The 15,687-nt window shown below is 41.2% G+C and overlaps 1 protein-coding gene across 8 annotated transcripts; it reads right to left on the reverse strand.

Moving 5' to 3' along the window:
- Positions 1-897: 897 nt before the first annotated feature.
- Positions 898-3,854, reverse strand: LOC124649875. 8 transcript variants are annotated; one of them, XR_006986826.1, is made up of 5 exons: positions 3,534-3,854; positions 3,264-3,397; positions 3,036-3,139; positions 1,861-1,981; positions 898-1,145 (listed from the first exon to the last, which is right to left on the reverse strand). XR_006986826.1 is itself a non-coding variant. In XM_047189441.1 (5 exons), exons 1-5 carry the CDS (start codon positions 3,636-3,638, stop codon positions 1,978-1,980), a joined length of 423 nt encoding a protein of 140 aa, XP_047045397.1. In that variant the 5' UTR covers positions 3,639-3,854; the 3' UTR covers positions 898-1,977. The 8 variants fall into 8 exon arrangements, 6 of the variants coding, with proteins under 6 accessions (XP_047045397.1, XP_047045399.1, XP_047045395.1 ...); XR_006986825.1 differs by having other exon boundaries at positions 2,998-3,139; XM_047189441.1 differs by adding an exon at positions 2,870-2,921 and having other exon boundaries at positions 898-1,981; positions 3,012-3,139.
- Between the last annotated feature and the right edge of the window lie 11,833 nt (positions 3,855-15,687).

Consider the following 15,687-nt stretch of genomic DNA (forward strand, 5'->3'; position numbering starts at 1 on the left):
TATACCGTTGTCTGGTAAAGCGCCGCATTGGTATAAATTACTGGATAATGGGGATTCTCTTGAATGGAATGATATTGTGCCCCGGTTTTATTCTAAGTTCTATCCTCCAAGTGAGATTCACAAAGATCGGAACCGCATATATAATTTTTGGCCTCATGATGGAGAGAGTATTGCCCAAGCATGGGGGAGATTGAAGTCTTTAATGCTCAAATGCCCCATTCATGAGCTTCCTGGTAATATTATTATTGATAATTTCTATGCAAGACTTTCTTTTCAAGACAAGACCTTGCTGGATACCTCTTGTTCTGGATCATTTACACGCAACAAAGAAGAGTTTAATTAATCGGATCCAGGAAAATACTGAAGGATGGGAGAACGACAAGGATAGAGAATCAGGTATAAATTATCACTACAAGAAATCTGGTGACTTACGACCCACCATATTGGTCGCTGAAAGGTCGTTGTGCGCCATCTGTGACCACGCCGTGACCAATAACTGTTGGTCGCCAGTTGAGCGTCACTGACGACGCACGGCGACCTTTTTATTTAAATGGTCGTAATCCTCTACGACCAAAATGGATGGTCGTAGATTCTACGACCAAAATGTTGGTCACGGGCTGGCCTGCCCTATCCACGTCAGATCCAACGTGGCCAATCCTACGTGGCAGATATATGACCAAACTAAATGGTTCTAAATCAAAATCAGTCCAGTTTGGTGCTTCACATGGGCCAAGCCCAACAATGTTGCTATGTTAAATGGGCCAAGCTCAATATTTCAGCCTTTTTATTTTCAACCTGTACCATTTGTGTCATTTATTTTTGATTTCAGCGATTTTGTTGTATCCATTAATGTGTCCCAATCATCAGTTTCTAATTATTTCACGTCATACGAAAATCTTAAAATAACAGCCAGTACTGTGGACATAACAGATAGAGAGCAAATGAAAATTTACAGTAGTTCAAGTTACAACCAGTACAACATCGTTAAGTCAATTACAGTATTTGCACATTACGTATCACATGTGCAAACGTCTCAGCTATTAAATTATAACTGCTCTGGGCAATAACTAGCTACCATTTCTTTGCCGAGACTTCTCTTTGATCTTCCTCAACCTTGAGCTCAATCATAATGCTCTTGATCACTCCTGCATGACGATACAACATAAAAAAGATCATACCATGAAATTGCTTCTAAATTAAAATAATAATAACATAACATCATGTCCATATCTGAACTTGCACAGGCATACTAGGTAGCAAAAGGTGCATGATCTTGTCCGCGCATTTTGTTCAAAACTGGTTTAAAATCAAGGGTACATTCTGGAATACCTACAAAAGACTAAAACTTCATATGACCATACAGGTCTTGGGAAAGGTTGGTTAGCTAACGGAAAAACAAACATATTTTTATCTGAATGCCAAGCAACCAAGAAGGGCAAGGATGCATGTTACACCAATATAGTGGTGTGGCCTTCCAATTGCAAAATATTTAACCATGTGTAACTTATGACCTGACTACTAGTAGTCATGCAGGAGCTAAAAATATTCTTTTACTCTTTGGGTTTCAGTTTGAGAAAGGCACAATTAAGAATAGTATTTATAGTCAATAATCAGACAAGCAGCAAATACGGCATTTTTAACTTCAACCAGCATGAGTTCACCTCACGATAAGTGCGAAAACAATATTATGTCCAACTTCCAAATGTCAACAAACAACTAAGTGTCATAGAAAGTTGTAAATGAGTCCTTGCCAGACACATACAAAACGTATACTACGCAGCAGCTTGTTACGATCATCCACAGCTCACACAAAAACATTTCCTAGCAGAAAAAATAGAACAGATAGCGCAAAGAACTTACCACGTTGACTTGGGAAGAACCCAGTGTATACAAAGTACCTCAGCGATTAGAAAAAACATGTGTCATGCACGTGACGGGGCGACCCTTCTAAACTTTATGGAATGTCCATCAATCTGTCTACCTACAATGCACACAATTTTAAGCAAAGACGCCTAAACAGGAGCAGGAACAACTACCAGTTACTGGAAACAGTTAAAGGACAAAAACACACAGTAGCAGAGTACTCTGAAATATTCATCAGAAGGTTACAAACGAAAGTCACAGTGTACACGATGTTGATATTCAACATTATGCAGAACAAGAGATGGAACAAGCTACTTATCAATAATTTAGCCAGGTGCAGAATGAAGCAGGTATGAGAAACTATAGAACATAATCTGGGAAACTATAGGGCATTCATGTAAAACAATTAACATTGTATACATGCAGTCCAAACCCGTGCATAACATGGAATTTTTTTAGTTTATACATGATAGAAACTGAGTACACTTTCAGGAGATCATATATTGCATGCTAAACTATAGCGACTCAGAAAAAATATATACTGTTAGCAACGGAATATTTTGGTTCTCACACTATACAAGATAAACTGTAGTACACAAACCACAACTGGGGCAAGATGTGTCAATTTCCATACTATACAAGAATATATACCGGTAGCGCCATGATAATGAGAACACCCAAGAATACATATTCTAGTTATATGTAAACTAAATGCTCATTTCCATAATTAGTAAGATCCAGTTTCACTAGTACTTGCAAAACAGGACGTGCTCCAGTTCAATAAACAAGCAAGTATACATACAGACCATGCTACCCTCCTTCTAGCTGCAGATTCACTCAAATGCACAAATACTAAAATGTTCAGTGAATTTTCAGAGATGAACATGCAAATTCTATTTTGCTAAAACATCACTTAAATGCACAGATATTAACTGGAACCTGAACCTCTACCAAAAAGTTTTCTAGCTTTGAAATACCAGGCTCAGAACCTGATTAGTATACGCACCTAAAGAAGTTTCTGCTGCAAGGATACGAAAATCTGAATACGAGAACTGAACCTACAGAGAATTTATTTGGTATGCCTCAAACAAGGTGCCAGGTCTTCGCACAAGAAAAACAAGAATTGACCCCTACAGTGATTTTATTACGTGTGCCCTCCAATATGACTTGACCTAGCTTGTTTGAGGATGCCGACCGTCCTGGCGTACTCCTCCCTGACTGCACCTTGCCGCTCCCTCTCCTTGCAAGAAACTTGGAGCTCGCCTTTCTCCAGTATCTGAGAGAACATAACAGCATTAGCAATAAGCAATCTACTTGAAAATTAGCAGGATATTCGTAGCATGTATTACAATCCATGGGACGATTTAGAGAACGCAAAGGAGCAGTGGTATGTCGTGTACCTCGATGCATATTTTGGTGAGACGTTAGAGTAGAAGTTGTGGTACTGGATCAACTCGTCAAGGTCCTTCTCGAAGTTGTAGCGCCAGGAGAGCACATAGTTGGGGAAGCAGGTGATCTGCAACCGCTGGCCTCCCTTCCACACCATAGAAAAACGATAGGAAATCAAATCAGATCGGTTGCAAAACGACATGAAAGGTCAAGGAAACACATCGATAAGGGGAGAGACGGGATCGATCAGCTACTGACTGATCTGGAGGAGATGGCCGGACCTGGGCTCTGCGAGGCGGAGCGCGAGCCTGGATACGGGGTGGCTCGTAGCGACGGTCGCACGGCCGGATCTGGCGGGAACAGAGCCCCGACATGGCAACACACATGGGGAGGCCTAGATGTTCTGGAGGTAGGCGTGGGAAATGAAGAGGAAGTCCAGCGGAATGGAGCGCAGCGGGCACTGGCCGGTGTCGAAGCTGGGGCTCAACGCCGGGAACATTAGGCAAGTTTCTTCTACTAGGGTTAGGCGGCGGTGGTGGGAAAAGGGAGGGGCGATGCGGTCGTTGTTTCAGTCCTTGCGAGAGGCGGCGGCGGCGTATGAGATGGGGGAGAAAGAGGTAGGGTTTGTTCGCTCGCGGGTGGGTGGGTGGGGAACTTGAAAGAAAAAAAATCGTTCGCCGCGGGTGGGGTGTGGGCGGGATAAGGGAAACTTTTCTTTCCGTAGGGCGGGGAATCAGAGCGGGTGGCGCCTGGCGCGGGTCCAATTTTCGTTCTCGCGGTACATGTTTCGGCACGAGCTTGACTGCTATGAGGACCCATGTTTTGAGCTCCCGTGTGATTTCGCAGGTGTCCTATTATTGCTACATTTTATTTTGCGCTCTTTTTTAACTTTAAAACTTAGTATAGGTACATGTTAAATTATACCAAATTAGTAAGCTTCAAATTTTATATCCATGTATGTTTTAGACAAATGTAATAATTTTGGTGCGACATAAGTTCCAGGTCGAAGGTTGGTGGTCGGTGCGTCCCTCCTCTCAGTTTACTAGGGGTTCACTTGCCGATCGGTGGTGGATCATACTTGCCTAGTATGGTGGTATGGTAGGTTCCGCATCTCATTGGATATGTGTAGTCGAAGCTTCTGGTCAACGGGGCAATTACTAATGATATCCAGACACCTTAGCGGAAATTGACACATGGACAAGAGATGTAGGTAAAATTGTTGAGGTGGTCGACCAGTCATTTTAAGGCATCAGGAATTAGTAGTCATGACTATTTGAATTGGTCGTAGTCGGCTAAATTTAAGGTTGTGGACCATGCCATCTATGTTATGACCAATCCGTGTGACTACGTTATAACCTTTATGACCAGAATGGTCGTAGAAAATTAGGGTTTGGACCCTTCCAAATGGGCTACGACCATTTGTTATGAAATGGTCTTAGAGTTACGACCAATTTATTTGTGGTCACTGTAAGAAGGTCACTAGTTAACACATTTCTTGTAGTGTATGATTATAAATGCATTGAAGCTTTTATGGATACTGATAAATTTCGTAATATGAGTGCTACTTATGGTCTTGATTCTCAAGTTGCTGCAAGTCTTTATAAAGCTTTTGCCTCTCATTATGAATTGCCTAAGAAGAATTTTGATAAGTATCATGAACCATATAAAGATAAAATTGATTCATCTATAAATAAATGTGTTGTAGTTGAAACTGTTGATCATGTTATTCCTGAAGCTTATATTGAAAAAACTCCTTTCCCTGCTAAAATGAAGGAGTACTCTGTTATAAATAGTGCGGTTCATAAAAGTGAAAAGAAACCTATAGAACCTGAAGAACAAGTAAAGGTTGAACCTGCTGTTGCAATAGTTAAAGATCTTGTGACTGAAAATGTGGAAGATGGTCATATTATTTTCTGTGAAGATGCTTCTAATATTGTTTCACATCCTAATAAGTCTAGGAAAGCTAGTGTTCCTATTCTATCTGTTAGAATTGGTGATCATTGTTATTATGGTTTATGTGATATTGGTGCAAGTATTAGTGCTATTCCTTATGAGCTTTACACGGAGATTATGCACGAAATTGGTTCTTGTGAACTTGAAGATATTGATGTGGTTATTCGGCTGGCTAATAGAGAAACTATCTCTCAAATTGGTATTGTTCGAGATGTGGAAGTTCTATGCGGTAAGATTAAATATCCTGCTGACTTTTTGGTACTTGGTTCTGCTGCTAGTAAATATTGTCCTATCATTTTTGGTAGACCTTTTCTAAATACTTGTGGATCTATTATAGATTGCAAGAAAGAGAAAATTTTGACTAAATTTGCTGGTGAATCTTATGAGTTTAACTTCTCTAAATTTGCCAAAACTCCTTATAAAGCTGATTCGCCTAATAATGATTTTAGAGTTGAACAGTGTGCATCCATTGCTCTTGCTCCTAATAATCCTTTGCAGCAACATTTGGAGAATAGTGAGAGTGAAGTTTTTAGGGAAGAAAGAAATGAGCTTGATGAAATTTTCCTTCGTCAACCTATTCTTAAGCATGATTTACCGGTAGAAGATCTGGGTACAACACCACCACCAAAGGAAGATCCTGTCTTTGATTTAAAACCATTGCCTGATAATCTTAAATATGCTCATATTCATGATAAGAAAATATATCCTGTTATTATTAGTTCTAAGCTTTCAGAGTTTGAAGAAGGAAGGTTATTGGAAATATTGAAGAAGCACCGAGGAGCTATTGGCTATACTCTTGATGACTTGAAGGGGATTTCTCCCTCTATTTGCCAACACGCCATTAATATGGAAGAAGACGCAAAGCCTGTTGTGGAACATCAGCGTCGTCTAATTCCTAAGATGAAGGATGTGGTAAGAAATGAGGTATTAAGACTTCTTGAAGCTGGTATTATATATCCTATTGCTGATAGTATATGGGTTAGTCCTGTGCATTGTTTTCCTAAGAAAGGAGGAATGACTGTTGTGCCTCATGATAATGATGAGATCATACCTCAAAGAGTAGTTGTAGGGTATAGAATGTGCATTGATTATCGAAAAGTTAATAAAGTTACTAAGAAAGATCATTACCCTTTGCCTTTTATTGATCAAAAGTTAGAAAGGTTATCTAAAAATACTCATTTTTGCTTTCTTGATGGTTATTCTGGGTTTTCACAAATTGCTGTTAAAACTAAGGATCAAGAGAAAACCACTTTCACTTGTCCCTATGGAACTTATGCTTATATACGTATGCCTTTTGGTTTATGTAATGCTCCTGCTACTTTTCAAAGATGCATGTCTGCTATTTTTCATGGCTTTTGTGAGAGTATTGTAGAGGTATTCATGGATGTCTTTTATAGTCTATGGGAATTCTTTTGATAATTGCTTGCGGAACCTTGATAAAGTTTTGCAGAGATGTGAAGAAACTAACCTTGTTCTTAATTGGGAGAAATGCCACTTCATGGTTAATGAAGGAATTGTATTGGGACATAAAATTTCCGAGAGAGGTATTGAAGTTGATAGAGCTAAAGTTGAAGAAATTGAGAAGATGCCCTATCCCAGGGATGTTAAAGGTATTCGTAGTGTTCTTGGTCATGCTGGGTTTTATAGGAGGTTTATTAAAGACTTCTCCAAGATTTCAAAGCCTCTTACTAATCTTCTTCAAAAAGATGTACCTTTTGTTTTTGATGATGATTGTAAGGAAGCTTTTGAAACTCTAAAGAAAGCCTTAACAACTGCTCCTATAGTTGAACCTCCTGATTGGAACTTACCATTTGAAATTATGTGTGATGCTAGTGATTTTGCTATAGGCGCTGTTCTTGGACAGCGAGTAGATAAAAAATTGAATGTCATTCATTATGCTAGTAAAACCCTTGATGCTGCTCAAAGAAATTATGCTACTACTGAAAAAGAATTGTTAGCTGTAGTCTTTGCTTGTGATAAGTTTAGATCTTATATTGTTGATTCAAAAGTTACTATACATACTGATCATGCTGCAATCAGATACCTTACGCAAAAGAAAGATGCTAAGCCAAGGCTTATTAGATGGGTGCTTCTGTTGCAAGAATTTGATTTACATATTGTAGATAGGCAAGGTGTTGATAATCCTGTTGCTGATAATTTGTCTAGATTGGAAAATATTGCTTATGATCCTGTTCCTGTTAATGATAGTTTTCCAAATGAACAATTGGCTGTAATAAAGGTGAGCTCGCGAGATAGCCCTTGGTATGCTGATTATGCTAACTTTATTGTTTCCAAGTACTTGCCTCCAACCTTTTCAGCTCAGCAAAGGAGGAAATTCTTTTATGACTTGAGGCATTATTTCTGGGATGACCCACACTTATATAAAGAAGGAGTGGATGGTATTCTGCGAATATGTGTTCCCGAATATGAACAACGGGAGATATTGAGTAAATGTCATGGTAGTGCTTATGGAGGACATCACGCCGGAGAAAGAACTGCGCAAAAGGTTCTACAATCAGGTTTTTATTGGCCAACTCTCTTCAAAGATGCAAGGAAGTTTATCTTATCCTGTGATGAATGCCAAAGGGTTGGTAATATCTCCAGACGCAATTAAATGCCTATGATTTATACTCTTGTTATTGAACCGTTTGATTGTTGGGGATTTGACTTCATGGGACCTTTTCCCTCTTCAGAAGGTAACACTCATATACTTGTTGTTGTTGATTATGTTACTAAATGGGTGGAAGCCATACCTACAAAAAGTGCTGATGGTGAGACTTCTTTAAGAATGCTTTTAGATATTATTTTTCCTCAATTTGGAGTTCCTAGATATATTATGACTGATGGAGGTTCTCGTTTTATTCATGGTGGTTTTAGAAAAACTCTTGCTAAATATGGTATTAATCATAGAATTGCTTCTGCTTATCATCCTCAAACTAGTGGGCAAGTAGAATTATCAAATAGAGAGATTAAATCTATCTTGCAAAAGACTGTTAATAAAACTAGAAAGAATTGGGCTAGTAAATTGAAGGAAGCATTATGGGCTTATAGAACTGCTTATAAAAATCCCATGGGTATGTCACCTTATAAAATGGTTTATGGAAAAGCTTGTCATTTACCTCTAGAACTAGAGCACAAAGCTTATTGGGCTGTAAGAGAATTAAATAAAGATCCTAAACTATCCGGTAAGAAGAGGTTGCTACAATTGAGTTCTCTATATGAATGGAGAAGTGAAGCCTATGAAAATGCTAAACTCTTTAAAGAGAAAGTTAAAAAATGGCATGATAGAAGGATTATCAAAAGAGAGTTTAATATTGGGGATAAAGTCCTATTGTATCGGTCTCGTCTCAGATTCTTTGCAGGGAAATTACTCTCGAAATGGGAAGGACCATATGCTGTTGAGGAGGTGTATCGTTCACGAGCAATTAAAATTAGCTCTCTCCAAGGCAATGCCACACAAGTGGTGAATGGACAAAGACTCAAGCATTATATCTCAGGTGATTCTTATAATGTAGATGTTGATGTTATTCGAGTGGAAACACCGGAGGCTTTCATCAAAGGTCAAATTGACAGTCCGCCAGAACTCGACTTTGAATAGGTAATAGTACTGGTAATAAAAGTTCGCAATTGACTTTCCGAACAATGTTTTTGTTGTTTTTGGAAAATATGAAAAATTACGAGATCGAAACGGAGTGGAGGAGACGCACGAGGGCGTGCCCCCATAGGCCGGCGCGGCCAGGCCTTGGCCCGCGCTGCCCTATGAGCTGGCCGCCTCGTCGCCTCTTTTCGACTCTGGTTCGACCTGGTACTTTCCTTATGACATTAAATTCCTGCTATATAATCCCCCGGACCCCTGGAGGTCCGTATATCATTTTCTCGACATATTTTGTTTCGAGTTGTTTCTGCCAGGATTCGCTTCGGATCTAGAGCCATCATGTCTTTGTCGGAAACTCCGAAGGACAGCTCCTGCAAGGACATTGACAACTTGTACATGAACGAGCTGAGGATGCACCCAAAGGAGTTGCTGCTCATTGATGGAGAACTGCAGATCAAAGATGTCCAGGGTCCTAAAGGAGAAGGAAGCTTAGAAGACATGATGGAGAAGCTAGAACAAGAGGTCTTCAACTACAAGAAGATGGCTGAACGTGAGGTGGACATCTTCCACAAGATTGTGTCTGAACTCATTGAAGCGCATGAGAAGGAGACTGCAAAGCTATGGGGCGACATCCTCTCGCTTCACGACACCACCAACAAACTTCAAGCTCAACTCTTTGACGTTCAGAATTATAACTGTGAGTATGAAAAAAGGTTTAAACACATAAGCTATGCTGCTAGTTTCAGGATTCCCGAGACCAAGATGTCGTTTGTTGATGGAGAGCCTCTACCTTGGAAGTCTGATGATGGGAATTCGTCACCACCCTCGCCGAAGGAGTAATTCATCATCGGTATTGGCATCCCCTTGGTTTGTTCCAAGCTTGGGGGAGTGCCGCGGTATCACATCATCACTACCTTTTACTTTTTACTATCAAGTAGTGTCATATCATGAGTAGGGAAGTTATCATATAAGATGGGTTGCGAGTGTGGAAGTATCTCTCCTTTAGTTGGTTATCTATGTATCCCTTGGTGTGAGTTATCGTTATGGAATATTAATGAGAAGTCTTATCATTTACATATTGCACATCTTATTTTAGTTTGCAATCTCTATTATATGATTGATCTTGTTATTAGTATTGGTATCACTTTGGGAGCATTGAGTTAATCTATTTGGTTTTGGCAAACTTAGCATTGGTCAATAGCAACAACACTTTGAGGTTTAAGTACAAAAGAGAAATACTTGTAGTTGTTTCATTGTCTTTCTTTCTTGTTAGCTCCTTAGCTTATTATTCTGAAGTTAAAATTGTTTGTGCTTACAAGGAAGATGCATGATTGTTTCTATCACATGTATATTTGTTTGTTTCCCCCAACTCTTGTGCTTGCTAATTAACCTTGCTAGCCAAAGACCTGTACTGAGAGGGAATACTTCTCGTGCATCCAAACCTCAACCCAAACCTATGCCATTTGTGTCCACCATAACTACCTACTACATGGTATTTCCTGCCATTCCAAGTAAATACTTTGTGTGCTACCTTTAAATAATTCAAAACTTACTATCTCTTATTTGTGTCAATGTTTTATAGCTCATGAGGAAGTATGTGGTGTTTTATCTTTCAATCTTGTTGGGCAACTTTCACCAATGGAGTAGTGGCTTCATCCGCTTATCCAATAATTTTGCAAAAAGAGCTGGCAATGGGATTCCCCAGTCCCAAATTAATTAACCTAAATAGACACTCCTCCATGGTATGTGATTGTTGGACGGCACCCGAAGGATTCGGTTAGCCATGGCTTGAGAAAGCAAGGAGGGGAGGAGTGTCATCATAATAAAACTAAAATAAAAAGGCACTCCTTCATGGTATGAGATTGTTGGCAGGCACCCGAGGATTCGGTTAGCCATGGTTTGTGAAAGCAAGGGTTGGAAGGAGTGCCAACCCAAAATAAAACTTAATGGGAGCCGCTCTTCGAGAGTTTGTCTGGCAAGGGGGTTAGAGTACCCGCTACCAGTCGTTGACAATAACAAACACCTCTCAAAATGTTACTTTTACTCTCTTTGTATGATTTCAAAATTGAAAAAGCTCTAGCACATGATTTAATCCCTGCTTCCCTCTGCGAAGGGCTTGTATTTTACTTTATGTTGAGTCAGTAAACCTATTTCCCTCCATCTTAAGCAAGCATTTGAGTTGTTGTGATCAAACCATTATATTGTGATTTACTTCATCATGTCTTTTACTCTTCCTTGTTTAGTATAAGTTTTATCTGAATGAATATAGCTTTGAAAGTTATCAATGATCATGAGGAGATTATTATGATTGAGTATGCAAGTTGTGCCATATAAACTTTAACATAAGAGCGCTGCTCGATAGATAAGTATAACCTGTTAATTGTTCTCTGACCAAGAACGAAGTTCGCCATCACCAACTATGATTTCTTATGCACCTTTATTTGTGATTACCTTATACTTGTTCCAAGTTGAATTATATGAGGAAGTTGTTTACTAGAATGTCTTGTGTGAATGAATATGATGCTTCTTGTTTGTATTTTATTTATCGACTCTTCACTACATAAACATGTGGTCCTGTTTACCGAGTTCAGTTTCGCTTGGGGACAAGCGAAGTCTAAGCTTGGGGGGAGTTGATACGTCCAATTTGCATCACTATTTTATATCATAATTTGCTGTTATTCATTGATATATTTCGTATTTGGAGATGATACTTATGTTATTTCATCTATTTTGCATGTTTCATGATTATTGGAGGATCGCGCACCGGAGTCAGGATTCTGCTGGAAAAAGCGCCGTCAGAATGCAATATTTCGGAAGATCAACAATTGACGAAAGTTATATGAAAAATCCTATTTTTCCAGAAGATGACGAGAGCCAGAAGGAGGAGCCGAGGAGGGCCACCATGGGCCCCCCTCATAGGCCGGCGCGGGCCCTGCCCTGGCCGCGCCGCCTTGTGAGGAGGGGGCCCACAGCCCCCTCTGGCCTCCTTTCCTTCGCGTATTTCTTCGTCCCGAAAACCTAAGCTCCAGGAAGTAAGTCGAGAAGAGACACAGCCGCCTCTGCGGGGCGGAGAACACCAGAGAGAAAAGAGCTCTCCGGCAGGCTGAGATCCGCCGGGGAAATTCCCTCCCGGAGGGGGAAATCGACGCCATCGTCACCGCCATCGAGCTGGACATCATCTCCATCACCATCACCATCATCTCCATCATCATCACCGCCGTCTCCACCGCTGCACACCGTCACCGCTGTAACAATTTGGGTTTGATCTTGATTGTTCGATAGGGGAAACTCTCCCGGTGTTGATTTCTACTTGTTATTGATGCTATTGAGTGAAACCGTTGAACCAAGGTTTATGTTCAGATTGTTATTCATCATCATATCACCTCTGATCATGTTCCATATGATGTCTCGTGAGTAGTTCGTTTAGTTCTTGAGGACATGGGTGAAGTCTAAATGTTAGTAGTGAAGTATGGTTGAGTAATATTCAATGTTATGATATTTAAGTTGTGGTGTTATTCTTCTAGTTGTGTCGTGTGAACATCGACTACACGACACTTCACCTTTATGGGCCTAGGGGAGTGCATCTTGTACTCGTTTGCCAATTGCGGGGTTGCCGGAGTGACAGAAACCTGAACCCCCGTTGGTATATCAATGCAGGAGGGATAGCAGGATCTCAGAGTTTAAGGCTGTGGTTAGATTTATCTTAATTACTTTCTTGTAGTTTCGGATGCTTGCAAGGGGTATAATCACAAGTATGTATTAGTCCTAGGAAGGGCAGTACATTAGCATAGGTTCACCCACACAACACTTATCAAAACAATGAAGATTAATTAGCCGTATGTAGCGAAAGCACTAGACTAAAATCCCGTGTGTCCTCAAGAACGTTTGGTCATTATAAGTAAACAAACCGGCTTGTCCTTTGTGCTAAAAAGGATTGGGCCACTCACTGCAATTATTACTCTCGCACTTTACTTACTAGTACTTTATTCATCTGCATAATCAAAACCCCCTGAATACTTGTTTGTGAGCATTTACATGGAATCCTTCATCGAAACTGCTTGTCAACACCTTCTGCTCCTCATTGGGATCGATATTCTTACTTATCGAAAATACTACGATACACCCCCTATACTTGTGGGTCATCACCAACTTTGGACCAAATCAGGGTCGTTTGTCGATACCCCGATGTGTTTCCAGATGATCTACCCGGTATGCCCCCAGATGGGGATATCGAGTTCATCATCGAGTTAATCCCTGGAACAGGACCTATAGCCCAGAGAGCCTATAGCATGAACCCCACAGAGCTAGTGGAACCGAAGAAGCAACCGAATGATATCCTGTACAAAGGTCTGATTCGACCAAGTGCGTCGCCTTGGAGATCACCAGTTTTGTTTGTGGATAAGAAAGACGGTGCCACTCGTTTGGTTACGGATTATCGTAAGCTTAACGATGTCACCATCAAGAACAAGTATCCCTTGCCGAAGATAGAAGACCTGTTTGACCAGCTGACCGGTGCCCAAGTATTCTCTAAGATTGATCTTAGGACAGGTTACCATCAACTGAAGATCCGAGCAACATATATTCCTAAGACCGCCTTTACCACCAGATATGGATTGTATGAATACAATGTCATGTCATTTGGACTGACCAATGCCCCCGCTTATTTCATGAATCTCATGAATAAGATCTTTATGGAATTCCTGGATAAGTTTGTCGTTGTCTTCATCGACGACATTCTTATCTACTCCAAATCAGAAGAAGAACATGAGCAACATTTGGAAGTGGTCCTAGAAACCCTGAGGCAGCACCAGTTGTATGCCAAGTTTAGCAAATGCGAGTTTTGGTTGAAGGAAGTAGGATTCCTGGGACACGTCTTGTCTGTAGGAGGAATTGTCGTAGATCCCGCAAAAATCAAAATCGTTGAGGAATGGAAGGCCCCAACCACCCAGACTGAAGTCCGGGCATTTCTGGGATTAGCGGGATATTACCGCAGATTCGTAGAAGGATTTTCCAGCATCGCAAGACCAATGACTCAACTGCTGAAGAAGGACAAGAAGTTTGACTGGAATGACAAATGTGAAGAAAGCTTTCAGCAACTCAAGCTTAGATTAACCACAACCCCAATTCTGATCATGCCCGATGTCACCAAGCCATTCGATGTCTATTGTGATGCATCCAAGATTGGTCTTGGATGTGTGTTGATGCAAGGAGGCAAGGTGATATCATACCTATCAAGGAAACTGAAGCAACATGAACAGAACTATCCAACTCATGACTTGGAGTTAGCAGCCGTAGTTTTAGCCCTGAAGGTTTGGCATCATTACCTCATGGGTAATCGATGCGAGATATATTCAGATCACAAGAGCCTGAAGTACATTTTCACACAGAAGGAGCTGAATATGAGACATAGCAGATGGATAGAATTAATCAAGGATTACGACATGGAAATTCACTACCACCCCGGCAAGGCCAATGTGGTAGCGGATGCCTTGAGCAGACTGTCGTGTCAGTTGAACTCCATGATCACAATAGAGCAACCCAGCCTGTATCAAGAGTTTGAACAGTTCAGACTAGAACTAGTGAGCGAAGGATTCTTAGCCAGCATTGAACTCCAACCCACCTTGATGAGCCAGATAAAAGAAGCCCAGAAGGGAAATGCCAGCATTGACGGAATCAAGAATCAGATAGCTGCAGGAAAGGCACCGGGATTTACCATAGATGAAGAAGGAGTTCCTTGGTACAACGGACGCTCGTGTATACCGTCGGATTCGAGTTGAAGCAAGTCATTCTGAAGGAAGCTCACGATACACCGTATTCCATTCACCCCGGAGGAACCAAGATGTACCAAGACCTGAAGGAACAATTCGGTGGCACGGAATGAAGCGAGAGATAGGAAGCTACATCGCCAAGTGTGATATCTGTCAACGAGTCAAGGCAGAACATCAACGACCCGCAGGACTGTTGCAACCATTACAGATTCCTGAGTGGAAATGGGATTCTATCGGTATGGACTTTATCACAGGATTTCCCAAATCTAGCAGAGGAAATACTCCATTTGGGTGGTTATTGATAGATCGACCAAGGTTGCACATTTCATCCCCGTCAAGACCACATACCAAGGCCCAAAGCTAGCAGAGTTATACATCTCCAGAATAGTCAGCTTGCACGGAACCCCGAAGTCAATTGTGTCAGATAGAGGATCGCAATTCACCTCAAGATTCTGGCAGAAAGTGCATGAAGGACTAGGAACCCATCTGAATTTCAGCACAACTTATCACCCGCAGACTGACGGACAGACCGAGAGAGTCAACTAGATACTGGAAGATATGTTGAGATCCTGTGTGCTAGAGTATGGATCCAAATGGGAAGACTTCCGACCTTACGCAGAATTCTCCTACAACAACAGTTATCTAGCCAGCTTACAAATGGCCCCCTTTGAAGCCATGTACGGAAGGAAATGCCGTACCCCTCTGAACTGGTCGGAAGTCGGAGGTAGTCAAGTCTTCGGCCCGGATATTCTTCGAGAAGCCGAAGAGAAGGTGCACAAGATCCGCGAATACCTCAAGACCGCCCAGTCAAGACAGAAGAGCTACGCCGACAAGAGACGCCGAGAGATGACATTCGAGATCGGAGATTTTGTGTATCTCAAAGTCTCACCCCTCAAAGGAATGCAGAGATTCCAACTCGGAGGAAAGCTCGACCCCAGATATGTCGGACCTTTCAAAGTTCTGAGTCGCCGAGGAGAAGTTTCATATCAGCTTGAACTACCGGAAGAAATGTCCGCTGTGCACAATGTGTTTCACATCTCACTACTTCGGAAGTGCCTAGAAGTGCCGGAGAAGACCGAAGTGTTCAAGAACATCGACCACAGAGCCATTGATATCAAC

The sequence above is a fragment of the Lolium rigidum genome, chromosome 4 (genome assembly GCF_022539505.1).
Source record: "Lolium rigidum isolate FL_2022 chromosome 4, APGP_CSIRO_Lrig_0.1, whole genome shotgun sequence".
In the NCBI taxonomy this organism is placed as follows: Eukaryota; Viridiplantae; Streptophyta; class Magnoliopsida; order Poales; family Poaceae; genus Lolium; species Lolium rigidum.

What these genes read in the sequence shown, in the direction of transcription:
- LOC124649875 (XM_047189439.1), bottom strand. Translation starts at nt 3,638, where the DNA reads ATGTGTGTTGCCATGTCGGGGCTCTGTTCCCGCCAGATCCGGCCGTGC. An exon ending in CTCCGCCTCGCAGAGCCCAG is followed by an intron (nt 3,398 to 3,533) that starts GTCCGGCCATCT and finishes ATGGTGTGGAAG; the next exon opens with GGAGGCCAGCGGTTGCAGAT. An exon ending in AGTCATATTGGAGGGCACAC is followed by an intron (nt 1,146 to 3,011) that starts GTAATAAAATCA and finishes ATCGTCATGCAG; the next exon opens with GAGTGATCAAGAGCATTATG.